Below are 21,670 nucleotides of genomic sequence, written 5' to 3'. Positions count from 1 at the left end.
TCCACTGCCCATCCACCACTCATCTTCTCTAAAGCAAGGTGACAGCAGTCACCAAGTGGCAAATGTTCACCTTCCCCAGTACAAATGAGCCTTCAGACTGTAAATCCTATGACTCTAAAAGTATCCAATAAAAACAACTATAAAAAGTTGGGTTTATTACCATTATGAGCATCAAGGTCATCATCTTCACAGCTCAGAAGGTAATTAGTTGAGGCAAAGGTTCACCCTCCTAACAGAGCAGTTTTGGTAGGAAAAAAGCCTACGAAAACCTGCTGCAGAAGTACATAGTCTAAGTTTAGTAGCAGACTGCATCATTTCTACAGTGCTTTGAGATAACCAGGGAATTTAAAAGCGTGTATGTTATAAACTCAGCAACAGCATTCAATGAGTATTTTCACCTGTTAGATACTACAATTGATAAATTGTTTTAGTTTGCAACCTGGTTTTTCCTGACTAACATTTTTGATTGATGGAAACTAATTACAAGCAACTTTATTACACTCAGATACAGCCTTATAAATAAGCAGCTGGCCCTGTGAAATCTATGGTATGCACTACTAACATAAGTCATAAAATAAAGATAGAAATCTAAGAAAAAAAACAAACAAACTGCTTAAGGAAAAAAGTGTTGCTGTACGTATTTATGCATGGCATTTTTAGTTATTAAAAAAAACCAAAACTGAGAGGACTGAACTTTAATGCTATGACCCTGATGTAGCTGGGCCAGATTTCAGGCTAAAGGCTAATGTGGTTTAGCTACTTATGAAATAATTATAAAAGTACCTCTACCCTTCTAAATCAGGAGCACTGACATTCATCAGAATAATCCCCTCAGTTAAGTTCCTGAACCCACTGCCCACTGAACCCTGGCAGTGCAAAGTCTTCATATTTGATGCCATTAAATGGCAGGAGAATCACCATACCATTTCAGTGCAGCTTATCTCTAGGTTTCAAACTAAAACCCTGCTTCTCTTTTGTAAATTCACTGACAGATTGAACAAGAAAATTAATTTCCTCTCCACACAACACTACTCTTAAAAAAACACTAACAAAGCACACCCCTTTGGAAGAAAATTAATAGTTTGTTTTTAGCAAGTATTACACAATCAATCCCAAGTCAAAACTTCGGGGATAACTTAGTATTATTTTACTGATAAACTTCTGACCACTTGTACTGTATCACTTCACTGGAGGGAGAGGAAATAAAAGCTGCCTACATCTTCTTTTAATATGCAACAGTATTACTCAGTAACTGAGAAGGTTAGCTACCTACAACTCTCAGCCACTCTGAGCACAGTACTGGAAACGCTTTTTTATTATGCATGAAACTGGGAGACATAAGTAAACATCAGCATTGCACAATGCAGCACAATTTTGCAGGTTAGCAACAGTTTTTGATACAACATTTTTGTTTTTGTTAAAATCCTGATTACATTTAGAAGCAGCACAGCAACTGCAGGCTAGATCGTATGTTTTCTACCTTCCTCGCCAACCACGATAGAAAAAAACCCCTTGTCATTGCAGCAAAAACAGACCACCAAAGCCCTTCCAAGAGAATAGCCCCATCTTATCTCAAATGCTTGCTTTACAAGTTCTGACATCAGTAGGAATAATCAGATCTGGAAAAGAGGCTATTTGCTATTAATACTAATTTAATGGTTTGCTGTTACACAGTGCTATAGCCCCTCTATCTGGTAACAACCAGCAATCAAGGCTCAGTACTGAACTAGAATCTTGAACTTTAACAGTAATGATGCTGAGAAATGAACAATGTGGAGATAACTTCAGAATTCTGGATTCAGAAAATAATTAGATCTTAAAATACAACTTGCCATCTCTAATGTTTTAGAAAACATTTGCTATCTATAAGCTTTAGGTAAAAGTTAGTGTTGACCTATATCTAGCTGAGGAAGTAATACAGAGAAAAAACATACAAAACCAGAAGTATTATTTTCCAAACTAATAGTAATAATAAATTAAAAGTCAAGTAAGGAAATCATTTAAAAGTTACGTGCAAAAAGACTCATCACCCACATGACTTGTGACGCTCTACAGCTAAGCAACTACAGTCCCCCAGAACACAAAGATTTTACTACAGAACATATTTCAGGCAAAGAATAAACAGGATAATGGTATACGCTGAACACAGGCAAAAAAGAAAATGCGCTAATGGAAACTCAGTTCGAATATGCATATTTAAATAATGCTGACAACTTTTAAAGAGCAGCACTTTAAAGCTTATGTACATTTATTTACACAGGCACGTTTTGTAAGCATTCACACTGCAATCTAAGACACAGCAACAGATTTAATCACATACATGCTCAACGTAAATTGACCCTGATTCTGCAGATGCATAACTCTACAAAAGAGAAAAGGCATCACTTGCACACCCTAAACTGGGCCTGTATGTTTGCAAAATTGGGCCATATAGCGATCTCATTATAAAAACCAAAGACTCTAAACTACTTAATTCAGCATAACTCTACATGGAATACTATCAGGATATTTTTTCCTCAATTCTTTGCTAAAAAAGTTACAAAATGCATCAGTGACAGATCTTTTCATACAGATTAAAATATTAATTCATTTTTTGACAGAACCACCTACCACAACACCAATATATATGTATTGCTAACGTGCATCTTCCCCGTAAGTGTAAAATACAAGGGAAAGAAAAGACATAAAACCAAAAAGTAACAAACAAAAAGGAGATGTTAAAGCAAAATGCAGAGACTTTGCAAGTTGTTGGGCTTATTTTACAGGGACTAAAGCAGGAATTTCTTCCGGTATTTCAGACCAAAGTTTCACTTTATCCTTTAAGCCAGTTATGTTTTTATTGGACAGCGAGCCTCTCTCCCTCTACCTGAGCTTCTCCCAAAAGTTTAATTCTTGCAGAAATTCAAAAATCAAACTACTCTGAGGAAAAAACATAAATCGCTTTTAACTTAAAAATCAGTTGCTAAACATGATATGAAGCAAATTATCTTTGAAGCTAAATAGTTTGTCTCCTACAGTCACCAGTCATCAGAACTACACCACCAAAAAAAAAAAAAAAAAAAAAAAGAATCAGGAGTAATATGTTGTAAAAAAGACCTGAAAGTCACGGAATCCTCCTACTTACAAGCTACAGGAAAAACCACAGCTTCGGAAATGCAAAATACTACCCTTGGAGGACAGAAAAGATGGAATAGTGGAAGAATTTTGTAGGCTTTACTTATTTTATCTATAATTTTTAATATTAGTAGAGGAATATTGAGCATATTGATAAAGTTTCAGAAAAAAAACCCACCACATTTAAACAGGTAGCAATAAGCAGTTAATACATGTATTTTTACCCATCACCAAATTTCACCAGGAAGAGTTGATCCAATCAGGTATTTCTTCTGTAAGGACACTGAAATTTACAAATGCAGTTGCTATTTTATTTTTCCTCATGGCTGCTTTATTCATTTTTCTCCTCTTGAATGCATATACCAAGGGGCCCCAGAAACCTGTGATAAAAAGTAAAACCCAGTCAAAAAGCCCTTGTGCACCAATGTGCATTTACCATTTACCTTCTCTCTGTGTTACCCAGAAGCCATTTGAACGTTGATCCTCTGTCTTGTCCTGGTCAGACGTGTCCCCGCCTGGCAGGCGGGGAGGGAGCTACTCTCCTCCACTGAAGATGTACTTTACTCAGTGGAGCGGCTTGAGATTAGCTAGGAAGGGGAAGGTAAATGTATGAAAGTAGGTTTAAGAGCTGTATGCCTTGGAAATTTAGTTTTGAGCAATGAGAAAACACAGCCCCAGTTTTGATCTGGCGCGCAGCCACCTTATTAACCAGCACTTCTAACCCTCACCGTATTGATCCAAGAACTAAGTCCCTTAGCGTAAGGAATAATCTCCATAACGCAAAGCATCTTGTTGTTTTTCCTAATTATGTTTCACCTGCTCTTGTAATGCAAAAGAAACCTGTACCTATGCTTAATAGCAACAGTGACAACAAATCCATTTGGCACAGCAGGACCTGAAAGAGACTTTCAAATTAAAAAAGATGCACTTTAACTTGGCTTTCAGTCCAGTTAGCTACAAGGAAACCTCCAGGCTTCTTTTCTCAACTACGCTGCAAGGACAAGCACCACAACCGAAGTAGCTGCCTTGATTAGCGAAGACTGGTCCTGAAGTTACTACAGGTTTGGAGGTCCTGATCCTCCTCAAAAACAGGTACTGCGCAAGTGCACAGTTAAGATGGCAAACTTGCTCAAACCACAACGAACCTCAAAAAGAAACCACCAGGCTCAGAGGCATCCAAAGGTCTCTGGGGTTTATATATTTATTTGTATGTCTGACTAGGTAGTCCTAAACCATTTTACTAGGCACCTTTCCTTGTGCAGTTTGTTTCCAAACAAGTCATGGGAGAAATCAGCAAAACCAAACACTAGTATGCTTCAGGTACTTCCTGAAAGCCATATGAGCTAGAGAATTTAAAGATAAAGTCAAAGCCAAATCCATACCAATCCATGTATTTACTGGGCTTTGCAGGAGGTTTCAAAGCAATGAGTCAGGTGATAAATGTACTGCAACACCAGACACAATACTGTAGATAGAGACAGGTCTTTTGCTTTAATTTTTAATTTCCATTTTCTGTGGGTTTAGACAAACCACTGACATTACTTTAGCATAATAATTTGCAATGAATCAATACTTTAATTTAATAATGGTATTCTGTTGTCAACATATAATATATCACATAATGTCCTTGTATAGATGCTAAAAAAAATATGCCAAATAAAATGCAAGGCTTTGCTTTTACCAGTGATCACAGGTTAAATCAATGTAATGAGAATCCTTACAGCCCCCAAAAGAATTTTCTTCAGGGTTAAAAGGCAGCATGGAGTAATTTCAGCATTATCCCTTCCTTTCATCGTACCAGTGCTGTGAAAGCTCTCCTAGGTCATGGGATTCCAACAAGTACTTCAATAAAAGGAACTGAGGAAATATACCTGAATAGAATCAATGTACATATCTGTGACTGGGACTTATTTAAACGTTCCACTTCCTTATAAACTCAGTAATAACTGCGCTAGTTCCTAACTATAAAGGGAATTATAAATGGAAAACAGAATTAAGTCCAGTGTCATTCAATTTAATTGAAACAGATGAAGCAAGTTATAGCTGTAAAATCTGAAAAATAAAATAAAATTACAATAACTTCCACTTTAGTGGTGTGACTGCAATTCTGTATTTATTATTTTTATCTCGTCAGTAGCCTTCCTGTTGACAAGTATTCAAGATGGGAAACACAAATCTAATCGTGTTTGTGGTACATTGACTCATGGTATGTGAATAGAAAGTAAGTGGGAATGAGGAAGAAGCAAATGCTTTTAGAACTCCCAGTAGTTCCCTTCAGCATTCTTTTTCCAATTCAACAGCTTTTGATGCATTACAAATTGATAACTAACTGGCATATTAATCTTAGTCAATGCTAAGGGCACGTGCTTTGCAGTCATGTGTCCTCCCCTCGATTTCAATGACAGCTCATGATCATAATGCAAAGTGTTCACAGATACATGTCATTTGTTGGCGGAATGTTTTAGAGCTCTGGGAAGAGTAGGTCTGGTTTTACTACGGTTTGGCACCTCCCACAACACCCTCCAGTTGGTGAAAACCCCGCAATTCCATCTAAGTGTCATCCTTAATGTGAAAAAGATATTTGAGTCAGTGCAAAATAAAACAAACAGCTTTTACCAAAATGTCAGTGTTGGTAACAGTTCAGCTGCCAGATGCTTGTTACTTGAACCCATGCCGTGCATAACAAACAGACAGAGATATGACTAGGACAAACGACTGGAGCAGAAAATCTTTAGCAGGAAATCAAAGTATACTCAGGCTACAGTCTGGAGTCATAAAAAAAGGTCACAATTGGACTTCACAAGATATATTGATTAAGAGTTCCGTAACATCTCTTTCCTTGGTTACTATGCATTAGTTGAGCCCCGCCTGCCTGACCTCAGTTCTCTGCATTAGCCTTTGGTCATATGAACACACAAGAAACCACAGTGCTATTTCATAGCTGAATTCACACAGGAATTCTTATAAGTACAGTATCTCAATTTAAAGATAATAACATTACTGAAGAACCCAGAATACCATGAAAAATGCATATTGGAAAAATCAGGGCATGACTCTTTAGAAATGAAACCAATGGCTTGATAAAAATAAAACCTCACTGGTGTGTTCCAGTCAGTTGGTTGATTTTTCTGATCTACAGGCTGGACTATCCTTGTAAATCAATGATTGATTTTTCTGTTGAGCACTGGATAAAGAGGCTCATGCTGAAAAGCCACAGTCCGTCATCATCATGAGAAAAACATGCAGGCACAAGACACAGAAAGAGATTTGATGAGTAAGTGGCTTTTGCTTAGTCAGAACCTGAAGGATCTTCATCAAGAACTTTCAAAACAGCTAACAGATAGCTTGACTTTGAGTGAAACACAACCAAGAATTATTGTCATTATGCACACCCACAAAAAAGTGAGAGATTTCACAACATCTCCTCAGATGAATACACACACAGAGAAAAGGCTTTACCAACATTTATTTCAGATGGGCAATCATCCGGCTTTCTGGAGAAATAACTCCCGATTTGCATTCCACTTACCTAAGTCATATTTTGAGCCCATTTTAACGTCTTAAAACAATTAAATAAACTGCAACATGTACCAGTATAAATAAAGACAGCTGCTGCTTCTCTTAAAAGCTGTGAAATGCTAAATAACCTATGACTCCTGCCCACATATGGGCCTTGCCAAGCCAGAGGATCACACAAGGGTGTGCACTATTTTGAAAGCTGGGCCATCAATTTGTCACGTCAGATTTGTATTCACACAGTATAACGGGATCCATGACTTTCATTTCAATAGCAGCTGGAGCAATGGGCACAGAAGGAACATGCAGCTCAACCTGGGAAATGAGGATGAATTTGTTTTGGGGGGTTTTTTTGTTTTGTTTTTTTTTTAAAAAAAAACCTTTCTTCCTAAGAGCTGTTAATGACAGATGCAGACACTTGCTGTGGGGTCACACCATGGCAGCAGCTCATGACAGAAAGATTGCATTTCTTCTCCCTCTCCCCTCCAGTGAATGCTGCAGCCTCAGAGAATGTTACATGTATCCTCAGAGACGCTTATATGTATCAGGAAAGTACAGCTGTAGGCTTTAAAAAAAAATTTCCACATGCCCTACAAATTCAAATCCTTTTTTATGTAATCTATTTAATCTCCCATTAATGATAATCTCTGCTATCAATGTGCCCAAACAGGGTCAATTTCTGCTGGATTTGCACTTCTTGCATTTCATCCTATAACCAAGCTGTATTTAATGAGGGGAAACACCCTGCTGTAAAAGGTATTAGCAGTCTCCCTAAAACAAATAACAGTTACGAGACTCTGCAACTGACAGGAACATTTCAAGATTGTGGGTTTTCTTCTTCCTTTGTGTATCTTGCGTGGAGGAGAGTCCTGCCAGCTGAACATTATTTATTAATCAGGATATTATTGCCTTCTATACCTTGTGAGGAGACAGCACAGAGGGACGGAAATTGCTGTGGATTTCTCTTACGTACCCAAAAAAGACAGAAAGGGGAAAAAGGAAGAGATTGCAAGGGAGCGTTGTGACCCCAACAGACCCTACCTGGCAAGGCCAGGCAGCATTTCAGACACACGCAGGTCATGGCAGTTTGAAACACCATGTCACATACCTGGTTCACACAAGGCTTGAAAACAGAGACACGGGTTGAAAATCAGGCTCCCTTTGCTGTTTTGTTTTTTAAAAGTGCCCTATACAGCTCCCTACACCTAAGTGCAATGGGTAGGGTTCAGCTCCACGACAGATTTTCCTTCTGGTAACATCTGACTTCCTTAGGTTGTACCTACAGAGCAAGCAGGCTCAGACACACCTGTAAGGGACAGGTCTCTCTCAATTACTGTAGCAGACACTGGGAAAGCGAGTGACTGCCTTGTTTGCTCTTCTGATTTAGTGATAGTTTTATTTGTAATCATTCCTCGCCATCCACCACCTGCACACCCACCCACCCACACATACACGTCCAATTTGCTGCTGTTCTCCCAGTTTTGTCAATTCACAAGATCAGTTCACTTTGCATATACTCTCTGCCACGGGGCTCATCAGTAAATAGATTTAATGGACAAAATAAAGTTCAAACGACTTGCTAACAAAATCCTCTAGCAGAATAGCCAACATTATAATGCAAAAGGGGAGCCCTGGGCTGTAAAAGCAATTCAGGTGGTAGCATTCAATTGAATTCCTAGCAGAAGCAGCTAAGAGTTAATGGAGGACACACGGCTTCTCATTTCCTATGCTGCATCCAAGAAAACGCAGAAGATGACTATAATACAGTATAATTGAGCATTTCACTAAATAGCACCGCACAGAAGTTCTCTTTGGCACGGATTGCATTTGTCCTAGATAACCTTTACAAGAAGCTTGAAAGTTGATGCACCCAAACCAAATGAATTTTCAGATTTAGCCCGGATCCTTAAGGTTTGTGCCTGGGAGGGTGGGAAGAACCAGCCACCGAGCATCAATCGGGGAACTAGCCCCCTCCTCCGCTTAAAAAAAATAGTCAGTTACGGCAAGACGGTGCTGTGGCTACACACAGGAGCCGGGAAAGCGTTTGGCTGCGTCTGCACATTCGCGGGTGCCCTGAGCTCCTTTCTGGTGGAGCTGGCGGCAGATCTCGCAGGAGCCGGGCACTGGGACGGAGGGAGCATCCTTCCAGAGAACGCTATTTCAAGGGATACGACTGTGGAAAGCCAAACTCTCTCACCGGCAGAGAGGCGCGGGCACAACCCACACCGCACCTCCCGAGGACCACTCGCCCCACTGCCCCTTTCTGTGAACCACCGCTACCTAGGGGTCATCAATTGTCCCTCTCGCTCAGACACCTCCCGGCATCTCCTAAATACCTTCCGCAGACCAGCCTGGAAAGGGAAAGGAGAGGTCTGCATCCTTCCTAAAAACCACAGCGAAACCTAGTCACCTCAAATGGCTGCTCCTGCCACACCATCGATCACACAAGCGGGGAACTTGCCGGGGGAGGAGGGGGGCGCAAGCGGGGGAGGGAAAAAAGAAGCGCAAACTTCGGAGCTCTCCGGCCTCCCGCAGGGCAGCAGCTGCACGGGAAACCCCGACCGAGGCATCGCCCCGGCCCCGCCGGCGCTCCGCTGGGCTGGCACCGGGTTCGGGCGGGGAGACGCGAGCAAGCGGGCGCCCCGAGGGCGCGGGGCGGCACTTACGGATTTTGGGGGTCGTGCTGGCCTCCGGCGTGGTGGTGGTAGACTCCTGGAAGGGAGACAAGGTCCAGGACGGCGCCGAGTCGTGGACGTAGATCTTGTAGGAGGAGGTAGCGTGTGCCGCAGTGGGCCAGGCGGGCAGCGGCGGGGTGCTGGGGGCGGCGGGCGGCGGCCGGGCGCCGCGGCCGGCGGTGCCGGGGGGGCCGCTGGCGGGCGGCGCCGTGTGGGGCGCGGCGGGGTGCCGCGCCGCGGTGGGCCGCGGGCCGCCCCGCACCGGTCCGCGGGTGCCGGGGGGGCGCGGGGGCGCCCGGCTCATGGTGGTGAGGCGGGGGCTGACGCGGCTGGGCGGCCGCGGCGTGGCGGCGGCGGTGGTCTCCGCGCCGCGGGGGGGGGCGGTGGGCTTGGAGAGGAAGAAGGGGTCCTGCCCCACGCCCTTGGCGTCCATCAGCTCGGTGGGGACGTACTCCTTAACAGAGCCCACCACGATCCACTTGAGCAGCATGAGGCTGAGCCCCAGGCCGATGAAGCCGATGAAGAGGGGCACCACGCACAGCCACGTCTGCTGCCGGTTCCAGACGATGCAGTCGCTGCAGCGCAGCTCCCGCGGCGGCCCCCCGGCCCCATCCCCGCCCGGGCCCCCCGCCGCCTCCGCCGCCCCGGGCGCCGCGGCGCCGGCAGCCCCCTCGCTCATCCTAGGGGCCGTCCGCAGTGCCGCCGCGGCCCCGGGGCATCAGCGCGCCGCGGCTGCCGGCGGCATGCGGCGGAGGGGGGCGGAGGAGAGCGGAGCAGGGCGGAGGGGAGCGCGGCGCGGCGGAGCGGGCGGCGGGAGCGCCCCGCTCAGTCACGCCGCCGGCACGGCATGCCCTGCACCGCGCCGCCCCGCGCAGCCTCCCGCGGCCGCGGAGTCAGCGGGACGGCCGCGCCATCCGCCGGGCGCCCTCCTCTTGCGCTGCCCGCTTCAGCCTCTTCGTTCTCCTTCTTCTCCCTCCGCTCTCAGGTTTTTCTTTTCTTTTTTTTCTTTTTTCTTTTTTTTCCGGGTAATAAGTCGCAAGAATCAGCCTCCTCGATCTATTTTTTTTTTATCCCAAGCGTGCGGCTCCGGCGGCGGGCAGGCACATTCCTTCACATTCACGCTCCTTCTCGCCTCTCCTCTTTTTCCTCTCCCCTCGGGGCTGGGAGATCTTTTCTTTCCGTCTTTTCTTTCCTTCCTTCCTTTCCTCCGCTCCCTCCCCCGCCCGCTCGGTTCCTGCCTATGCCCGGCCGCGGCGCAGCAGCATCCCCCGGCTGCTCCGCGGGGAGGCGGCGGCGCGGCGCGGCGCACCCGCCACTCCGCGGCCCCGCGGCCAACCCGCGGCCGGCGCCGGGCCAGGGAGGCCGATCCGCGGGCGGGGCCCGGCGGCAGGAGGCACGGCTCCGCGCAGCTCCTCCGCGCCCGCGCTAAGCCCGGCTCGGCATCGAAACTCCGGAGAGGGTTCCCGTAAAAAAAAAAAAAAAAAAAAAATCAAAATCCACACACAAAAAATTAAGATGAAACCCTGGGGGGGGGCGGCAATGACCCAGTCGGCAAAAAAATACGGATCCGGCAATTAAATAAGCACGCAGAAGGCAGCTCCTGCCAAGCTTGCAGCTTCTGTTCAATTGTGTATTCCTAGCGCAGCGCAGGGGAGGCAGGCTAGCGCGCAGAAAGTAAGGCGCCTCCCACCAAAGCCTAATGGTGGTTTCTTAATGCGCACAAGATAAATAAATGATCCAGGCAAACCCCTCGGGAGGGTGTATGCTACGGCAAGCGGAGCCTAGGAAAGGAAGAAAAGAAAGAAAAAGAAAAAAGAAGGGGAGGGCGAGCGCCTGAACCCATCCTGTGGTTGCAATCCCAGAGGCTGCTGCTCTCTGTCAAAAAAGACCTGTGTGGAAGGGGCGCCGAGGGGGTGCGGGTGCATGAGGGAGGTGGAGACACCTTCAGAGAGGATTTCCAGCGAAGGACCAGGGGTCAGGACGAGATGTTTTCCGACGCTGATGCTATCCGATAACTAACAATAAGCAGCATTTTGTTGTTGTTGTTTCTAAAAGGGATGCTCTAAAGGAAAACAAAACCCACCAGACACCTGCAGCAAGAGGATAGTCCTTTTCAGCAGCCGGGGGGCACCTGATGGCACAGGCGCGTATTGAGGTTGCGGCTCTCAGAACGTCTCAGTTTTGATATTGAAACCACTCCAGCTTTTTGATCTACTCCAGAGTGGAACTCCAAGTTCAATGTGGTCAACAGTGCGTGCTTCCCTTTCACTTACTGGGCAAAACATTTAAACAGCTAGGGTGGTCACTGAAGGGTTAGCAGCAGTGTACCAAAGTGGGGGGGTTATCGCCATTTTCAAAACTTTAGAAAATCGTCTGTAAAATTATCTATGTACAGCTGCTTTTAACCCTTTCTTCTGAACTGTTACCTCATTGGTGTCATTTCCTGGTATTGACACATAAGTATAATTTCCTTAGTCATGTATTTAAAAATATATTAATATTTGTACAGAATAATTGAGCAGAAAAATTGGAAACAAAGTATGAAATACATTTGTTCTGTAAATACACAAATATAGAAAATAAAATATTGCAACTGAAACGTGTCTGCTTGAATTTTTCTTCAGAATGAATGTTAATAGCATTTATAATATAATATCAAAATTACATTAACTGGGCATCTAGAGTATTGTCACTTCAAGCAATCCAACTGGAGTTCGGCAGCTTCTCTAAAACAGGTCTATGCTAACAGCTATCAGGAAAATCTGTGGAAGTGGCTTATCAGGTAAGTCTACTGTTTAAACACTTTCTCATAAAAAAAACCCTTGGTATCACAAAAAAATGAATATATGGGTTTCTAATCCTTCAATGAAGAGGCAAAGGAATTAGGAGAAACCATTTAGGAACAATGACATGAGCATTGCCCAGTACACAAATGGATGCCCAGTAAAGCAAGAAAATGAGCAAGACAGGGCAGTCTTGGGAATCCAGGGAGGCTTTGTCACTAATTTTATAGATTCCAGGATTTCTTATGGAAACCTACAACCAGGTGGTTTGAGTCATGAGTGCCTGTCGTGCACAGTCCTCACCTTCCTTGCAAACTATGAATACCTTTGTCCTGCTCTGGGCTTTGCGTTGCCTGTACAAATGTCCTTTAGCTCCTGCCTCTCCCACAGCCATATTGCTGATCAGTAAGCTTGATATGAATCATCCTTTGTATTCGTTCCCAAACAATTTGTACATGCTTCTTGGGAGAACAGAACACAACAGAAATGTTTTATAACCCTCACAAGACAGAGAGCTTTTACTTTTCTCACAACTATGTCCTGAAGTCTTCCAGTGTTTCACCTGTCTCAGCTGCACTTCTTCCCCCCAGTAAGATTTGCAAGCTGTCAGCTCCTAAAATTTGTAATGGTTCTAATGGAAGACATCAGGATGTGATACCATTAAGATGACTCAAGTGTAGCCATTTCATTGTTTAATATTGAAAGACTTCCTGTATTACGAGTAAAGATTTTCAGGCTTCTTTTCTTACAATTTCCCACTCTTATCATTGAGGGTTGACAAACTATTCTTGAACTTGATTGTAGAATGCTTTCAATATGCCTTACTTAAGTGAATTACTTAAAAACAGGTATTCCCCTGATAAATTAATGAAGGTCTTACCATTGACTGTTATCCTCTTTGAAGAAAGTTCTTTGGTCTAAAAATATGAAATGGCTTGGATCTTGATAAGGAAGCTCAAGGCAGCTTTCCCTTAACCCCACAGTAAATGCAAATGTATTTCAAATAGCTTATCCAGTTAAAAAAAAAATGCCATGCATCTAGACAGACACCTGAGTACAGGCAATGTATGGAAACCTCTTCCCATGATAATATAGTCATGAGTTAAAATGTTATGATGTGTACAAAACCACAGCCTCTGAATGCTTCTAGATTATTTCTCTGTCCTCAAAAATTAATATTCAAATCATAATCAGTTTCTCAAATCAGCCCACTCCTGTTAAACTGAATCTGTTCAGTGCATTAATTCTAATTTACGTAGGTATTTGGTAAATTTCACTTGCATTTCTTCCTACTCATTCTGTATCATAGCCCAACTCTTTTACTTTTTCTGGAAATATGTTTATCATGATCAGAAAACAACATGTAATTTATTTTTCTTGACTTGCTTTTCTTCATAATATGCAAAGAAATCCTTAGTATCTCCTTGAGGACATCTGTGACTGGGATGGAATAAAATTATCTATCTATAGATAGCAGAGTGGTATTTTCTTAAGGACTGGTGTGACACACACATAACAGATATATTGTTTATGCATGTATTGCTTTGTTTGTCACAGGAGGGTTACATTTTGGCTGTGCAGTAGGTATGCCACAGCTAATGGTTCTGTTCTAAGGATGCTGTTCCTGACTGGCTTCACACATGCCTCCACATAGCAGAACCACATACAGCCACATAGTCTTCAGACGGTGAAATGTATTAAAGGAGTTAAAGGAGTTAGATTTGCTTTAATTCTTATCACAGAATCAGTCCTAGAAATTTCAGTATACCTATCCTCAGAATAGCCAATAAAAGAAACAGAAATTCAAAACTGGAAAATAAGACCCTTTTGGAGCCATGTCCATTTCAGCACTGAAACAACATGCATCTGGGATGCCAATATTCCAATCCCACATATACACACTATTAGAAGCCTTTCTTTCCTTACCAACTTTACAAAATATCTGAAGACATTAATTGTTAATTCATGTAAATATTATCTGAAGCTGTGAGCAACAAAACCTCTATAGTTACTTTGCTTTATGGTGCGATCAGCCTCTGATAGCATAAACAGTCTCTCAAAACTAGGAGTTCCTCCAGCACCCACCTCACTTGCTATGTTCTGTCGGTTTGGCAATTGGATGAGGCAAACAAAACAGAATTTCACAAAAAAGGATGCTAGTATGCTGGAATTGGGGCTGGTTAAATCAATAGGTGTTACACTGCGGGGATATTTTTCCAAACTAGGGCATTTGAATATTGTTTACTTCATTCTTCCTCTTAGCTTTCATCCCCAGTTTAGCTGCAACATACGTGTCCCTAATGGTTGGTTCCCAGTCAGGGAAAACCTTGCTTTCTGTCTGAGGTGGGCATGTAACTCTGTTCCTTCTTCCACGTGAAACATATAAATAGCGTACTGTTGATCCCATTAACCAGTGCTCACAACTACAGTACTCTTTCCCACTCTGATTGCTAAAATAGCCATTAGGCTAGACAAACAGACTAAGCTTTTTTCCCTAACATGTTGTCAAGAGACTTGGGCTATATACCTGTGCATAAGGTAGAACCCAAAGTATTCCACCTTGTATTTTTACACAGGATGTTATGAATGCTCCTGGTACCCAGGAAGAACAGCGCAAGTCGCAACAAGTGAGAAATCCACCGCGGAGTTCAAAAGCACGGCAGAGATTTGAGACGTTAGCAAGCTGCCAGTTAGCATTATGTCAGTCTTGGGCAGGTGTGAGATGAGTGATAGTTAATTTAGGAATAAGGATAAGAGTCTACCCTCTCTCACCGCAATATAAATTCAGAATAACAATCCCATGGCTAAATTAATTGGATACAATACACCTATCCTTTCACACAGTGCAAGTATGCTGATTCGTCCTCAACAGTCAGCATGTCCTCAGTTTTTCAAACCATGTGTAGCCTACTTGCAAATGCCAGGGCTGCCACTAAATATTTAGAATTATACTTGAATGTACGCCAATGAATATATATAATTCAAATATTTATCTTGGCATGGTTCGTAATGATTAACTGGAATATGTCATGACATTAGCAAAAAATCCCACACCCCAAATCCTACGAAACATGTTTCAATCAGGAAATATGAGTAAACCGAGTACTTTCCTTGGAGGAATTTATTACTAAATAACTGAAATCCTAAAGGCCTAACTCACTTTTTATCAAGCCAAATTCTCAATATTCTTCACTTTTAGCTGACCGTAAATTCTAAGGATTTCAGTGGAAGAAATTCTGTTTGGCAAGAGTAAAATCAAAGTAATTTTTTAATTCTGATTTTAGCGGTGTTGTATCAGTCCCTTAAGAACACACTTAATAATGATTTCAAACTGAGAAATATGGTGACTAGTCTTAACTATGCCCTTGCGATACACTGAAGTCACTGCAACATAACAGAAATCCATATATTCCTCTTCAAGCCTTTGTAACCCCTGAGATTTTCATCAGGAACATAAATTTAGGATGCCAGAGGAAGAAATATTTGAAAGCAAATATAGAAAATGCCATCAAAAAGGCTTGCTCCAAAGCACAATGAAGTCAGCAGAAATCTTTCAGTATATTGCACTCAATCTTGGACTAAGCCCTAAACCAAAATTCAAATCTTTCCAAGATTTAGGACAAAATGATGACAACAGCAATTGAGAAAGCCTGTGAAGCAATCAGTCATCAACAGACAAGAAAGTTTAAATTATTTACTATTATGAGTCACTTCCAATTTTTTTGCTGAATATCTACACTTTTTCCATCCCAATTAGTACACCCAATTCCAATTAATCAGGCAGAAAGGGAATATATACTATATTTCAGACTTTGACATCTTTCCTTTTTCGTTTCAATATTGTTTGCTTCCCCGTGTAACTTCTGCCCAGCGGAGAGAACACTGCTACTAGGTGTTGCTTGGTGAATGATCTGGCTGTGGATATTGTCATATAATATGAGACTAGATACATTTTGGAAATGCTCGCACTTTTACCCGTCTATCACAAGGAATAACAAATACAGGTTTAGATACCTTTAGTTCTGCTGTCCATCGTAGAAGCTTTAGTCTTTGCAGAGAGGTGGCAAAGAAACTATTGTTTCTGCAATGATTTCCATACGCTACTAAAGGGGCAAAGAGGGTAAGTTATAAACTCTTAAAGTATACCTGAGAGAAAGGCGGGTGCTTGCCTGGGTCCTCCTCTCCACCACAGCTCCAGGAATGGGCAGCGTTGTGTGCCAGCAGCCTCCAGGTGATGGATGCTCCAGCAGTAGTTCTTCTGCAGAGGCACAATCCTGATAACTCCTCCACTAACAGGTCTGAAGTATCCAACATGCTCTTTCTGAGGTTCCCCTGGAAAATAACCCAAAGTAACAGAGACTATCAAATTTAAGAAGAGCATGAGGCACCCAGGCACTGAGTTAGTTTCACCTATTTCAGTTTCAGAGATGAATGTCTTTAAAATGGTAAACCTACAACGGTAACAACACAGGGCAAATAGTGCACCTCCTGGATTATTTACTAATACTGATTTTTATTTTCAGTCTTGATTAGTTTTGATGGTAAATAAAATTACCTTCTGTCACAGTCTTTGGATAAATAGTACATTCATCATAGCTTTTACATTAAAAAGAGTGATTTTATATTTATATAAATTATTTTAATTATTTTGTAAAGTTATTGCAGTGATCAAAGACAAAGCAAGGCTTTAGAAGCACTGGAAATCTATATTAGAGGAAGGAAGAAAATAGTGATGGAAAAAGTAGAACTGAAAATAAATATAACGCTCTCATGAAGTCCAGAGTTGATAGGAACAGAGATAGACTAAAACTTCCTCATCAGTCCCAGCAATTAAATAACATAGAAAGGGACTGGCTTCTCTGCGAAGAATGACCAAATAAATGACTGATCAAGCCAAATATTGCTGCTGATTTTAACACATAGAAAAACAGTGACAAGAGAGACCGCTATGAGCAATTAACTTTGTTTTTGTGTAGATCCTAGAGAAATGAACTTGGAATTATTATTTTCTTCATAGTATTAGCATTCATTGAGAAATTTATTTTTACCAGAAAGTTTTATTGTAGTACAGACTAGGTGCCAAGAATGAGTAAGCCAGTTCAGCTATGGATTTGCTTTTAAGTCTTGGATGAGTTCTTTTATCACAGTTTCCTTATATTCGGAACAATGTTTCCTTACTACTTTGTTGTTGTGAGTTCCTTCGTTTCATTTTGGTAAAGCTCTGTAATGGTGCTTTTCATAGTGCTATTATCAGTGTTTTGTTTGGGCTGTTGTTAAGGGGAGTTGGTCATATTCAGCTTGTGTGAATTCAACCTGAAACAGTGCTTCTTGTATTTGAAATGTCAAAATTGACATTAAAATCTCTATGAACAAGTTTGGAAATTCATGTTTTTAACCTTGAATCGTTCAAAGGTAGCAATGCTGAACAACGCTAACCCATACTTTCCCTGCTGTAATAGGCCAGCTCTCCTATAGCCGACAGGAGCCGGACCCAAATGTTCCAGGACAGAATCCGTCCCATAGAGGCCAGATTTCCATACCCTAATGCATCTGTTAAACAGCATTTATTCCTGATATGACCTAATTGACATCAAATGTAAGGCAATTGCCTGGGAGAATTATATCAAAAGTAATGAGTGCTATTAATGTGATTTCGCATGTCAGACTCCTACTACTTAGGAGGTTCAGCAGCCTAGCAGGTACCTCTTTAAAAGCTGCCCCCGATGTCCAGAACAGCAACAGGTAGAACAAACCAAGGGGGACAGTCTCCTTACCCTTCCACATAACACAAAAGGAATTCATTCTATCAAACTCCATGGAAATAGTTTTGCAGCATCTGTCCTTAGAATTATATTTGAATGACCCTTTGAAGTAGAAAAAGCCCACAGGATCTCATAACTTTCATAGCTTAATCAGGAAGAAAAGCTGGATCTTTCATCTTTAAAGCTTTGAGACATCCATGAAATCATTCAAATTTTCCAAGCACTTCACCTCTTGGTGGATTTCAGCTATATAGAAAAAACACATTTATTTTTTTTTTTCAACACAGGAGTCAGAATAAACTGTTTCTTAGCACCCATATGTAACTATGAGGAACTTCTATACCTAGCTTAAAACAGCATAAAGAGTTATGAAAAATAGAGCAGGTGAAAACCTTATTTTTATCACTGTTGTGTATTTCAATTTAACTGCGAATGGAGAGACACGAGGGAGGGACAATAAGAAGTAAAACAGTGCCTAGAGCAAGATAGCTGCTGAATTAATATTTCAAAAGAGAACAAGAGATGGAATGTTAATTGATAAATGCCTGCCTGGTATTTTTATATACAGAATCAATTGTATTAAAACCTGTGATAAAAAAAAAAAGAGAAAATATGGAAGAATGCAGTCTGAAAATTTTATGATTTTAAAAGCAATAGAACTACTAAAAATTAGCCCAACTTTCAACCTTGGAGTTTTAAAAATAGTAGACTTTTTTTCAAAAAAAAAAAGTAGGATTCAACCTTAAACTAATTATGTTGTCGCAAGATTAAAGGGCTGAGAAAATAGCCAGCCTGGATGAACAAGGAACTTTTGATGGGATTTAGGAATAAAAGGAGGGTTTACCACCCTTGGAAGAAGGGATAGGCAACTCAGGAGGAGTACAGAGATCTCGTTACAGAGAGAAAATTAGGAAGGCAAAAGCCCAGCTGGAGCTCAACTTGGCCACTAACATAAAGGACAACAAAAAAAGTTTTTATAAATACATCAACAAAAAGAGAGTCAGGGAGAATCTCCATCCCTTACTGGATGCAGGGGGGAAAGTTGCAACCAAGGATGAGGAGAAGGCTGAGATACTTAATGCCTTCTTTGCCTCCATCTTCAATAGTCAGACCAGCTATCCCCAGGGTGCTCACAGGCTGGATCGATGGGCCATGGCCAATTGTATGAGGTTCAATAAGGCCAAGTGCCGGGTCCTGCATTTTGGTCACAACAATCCCAAGCAACTCTACAGGTTTGGGGAAGAGTGGCTGGAAAGCTGCCCAGCAGAAAAGGACCCGGGGGTGCTGGTGGATGGCCAGCCAGATGAGCCAGCAGTGTGCCCAGGTGGCCAAGAAGGCCAACAGCATTCTGGCTTGTATCAGGAATAGCGTGGCCAGCAGGAGTAGGGAAGTGATTGTGCCTCTGTACTCGGCACTGGTGAGGCCTCATCTCGAGTACTGTGTTCAGTTCTGGGCCCCTCTGTACAAAAGGGACATAGAAGTGCTGGAGCGTGTCCAGAGGAGAGCTACCAAGCTGGTGAGGGGTCTGGAGACCAGGTCATATGAGGAGAGGCTGACAGAGCTGGGCATGTTTAGTTTGGAGAAGAGGAGGCTGAGGGGAGACCTCATTGCCCTCTACAGCTACCTGAAAGGAGGTTGGAGAGAGGTGGGTGTTGGCCTCTTCTCCCAGGTGAATAACGACAGGACCAAAGGAAATGGTCTGAAGTTGCGGCAGGGGAGGTTTAGATTAGACGTTAGGAAGAATTACTTTACTGAAAGAGTGGTCAGGCACTGGAACAGCCTGCCCAGGGAGGTGGTTGAGTCACCATCCCTAGAGGTATTTAAGAAACACCTAAATGTGGCACTTCAGGGCATGCTGTAGTGGCAGAGATTGTAGGGTTGGGTTTTTTTTGTGTGTGTATGGTTGGACTCGATGACCTCAAAGGTCCTTTCCAACCATGAAGATTCTATGATTCTATGATAAGTACCAACATACAAGTCTATGTTTCCACTTACTAACACTGTAGGTGTTAACATTTCTTTGTCCAATGGAAAACTAGTGATAAATTAGTTAATCTAAAATCCCAGTTAGTAATTCTGAATCATGATACTGTATTTCTTTGTGTGTACTATGAATACATCGATGCACAGTCATCATCATGGTAGTTATTCTCTACAGTTCAATAATCAGGGATTTAATATTTAATAAACAATATTATACCGATAACAATATACCTTGCATACTCTGATGTTTTAATAATAGTAAGCATGATAAACAAAGAGATGTAAGGTTTATTGGAAGAGTTTGTTTTCTTTTGTGTTGTGGGTTTTTTGTTTTTGTTTTGTTTTTTTCACTAGACCAGCTGAGCTAGTTGGCTAAAGAAAACAAGCTTTCAGTCACACAAGGCTTTCTTCATTTTAAACTCTTTCTTTCCTTACAAAACTACATTTTAAATGTCACTAACAGATCTAAAGGGAGAGTGGCAAAGCTTTTACAAATATATATGTATACATGTATATAAATGTAGAGATTTATGTATGTGTGTGTGTAAATGTAGGTATGTATTTGAGGAGGAAGATGTTAAAGCTGTGGAGTAAACAAAAGAATATGTACCCTGGGGAACAAATTTGTGGAACAAATCTCTATTCCTTTGTCCCATTTAGTACTAAGGCAGACACCAATCAGATGCTAAACAAAGTCACACAGCTCAGTTTTGCATACAAATATACATGTGCAAATGTACAAAACAGAATCACTTCACTGAATTATATTTTTAGGTTGAATTATACATCCATGACCCACCAGGCTACTCTGGCAGTCAGAAATTGAAGCAAGTCTCTCACCATCAGCTGAGATCCCTAAGCATGGAGGAATCCCTAAACAAGACAGCTATAAAACGGGTTTTTCAAGAAGAAAATCATGTAAGCTCCCAATCACAAAGCAGGATCAGAATTTCTGTCTCTTTTCTGTGCAAAATGAAGATTTTCATTTAAAACAGCTGTCAGCAAAGGCTAAGTGGCTACACTTCACACACTACTCAGCTATTCATTTGTTCTAGCGCCATCCATATTTCCCTTCATCTCTTTTGGGAAACTGAACCTATTTTAAGGGGAAGCCTCTCCAGTCAATCTGTCTATAATCAGGGAATCAAGCTCAGCAGAATGGTAAATCTGTACTCAGAACTCTGAGGCCAGAAATGAAGATTTCAAAATTTGTTGCTTTAGCTCCCTGATCATCCAAAACTGTAGTCAGGGAATCATGAGTGTTCCCAAGGTGTCCACATAAGCTTCTACTGCAAGATCTTCACTTCCTGCATTTCTACACTAGAATGTAGTACAAAATAACAACATTCACAATGCAGCAAAACATTGTTCAAACCTGAGTGCTTTAAATCTTCCTTTTCAATGTTTATATGGACATCTTATATAAAGCACCAGTGTCAAAAGTGCTGCAGATCATCTGCTTCCATTAAAATCACCAGTCAATTGCATGAATTCCGTACAAACCTAACTTTGACAAATTTACGTGCCTGAAAGTAAAGGTTAACTGAATTTCTATTTTTTCAAAAGTCAAGATGTTTTGTTATCCCTGAGCTTTTGTACCCTGTGTACAGCATTCTTGTGTATGCTTTGAGGCAAAACCAGCTGTGTGATCAGGAGGCAGAGGCATGCTTTAGGTGAGAAACCCTGATTTAGTTTTTGGCGTGAAGAGGAGGCAAGCACAATGCATGGTATAAATTTACCTTATATAACTGTGTTCATGCCATGAATGAAGAAGAACCTGTTCTGTAGATGCTGCTGCCCTCCCTCTGAAGGCAGGGAAAGATCAGCTTACAGATTT

General features: G+C 42.0%; 1 protein-coding gene across 2 annotated transcripts in view; it reads right to left on the bottom strand.

The window, feature by feature from the left end:
- The window catches only part of NRG3 (neuregulin 3), a 414,656-nt gene extending 404,672 nt beyond the window's left edge, over positions 1 to 9,984 (bottom strand). For both annotated transcript variants that reach the window (XM_063337738.1, XM_063337739.1), the window contains exon 1: positions 9,297 to 9,984. In XM_063337738.1, coding sequence (XP_063193808.1) covers positions 9,297 to 9,984 — 688 coding nt within the window. The remainder of the gene's footprint in view (positions 1 to 9,296) is intronic.
- Between the last annotated feature and the right edge of the window lie 11,686 nt (positions 9,985 to 21,670).

The sequence above is a fragment of the Chroicocephalus ridibundus genome, chromosome 6 (assembly GCF_963924245.1).
Source record: "Chroicocephalus ridibundus chromosome 6, bChrRid1.1, whole genome shotgun sequence".
Classification (NCBI taxonomy): Eukaryota; Metazoa; Chordata; class Aves; order Charadriiformes; family Laridae; genus Chroicocephalus; species Chroicocephalus ridibundus.
Note: the sequence above shows the minus strand (reverse complement) of the source record. Positions and strands in the feature narration are given on the sequence as shown.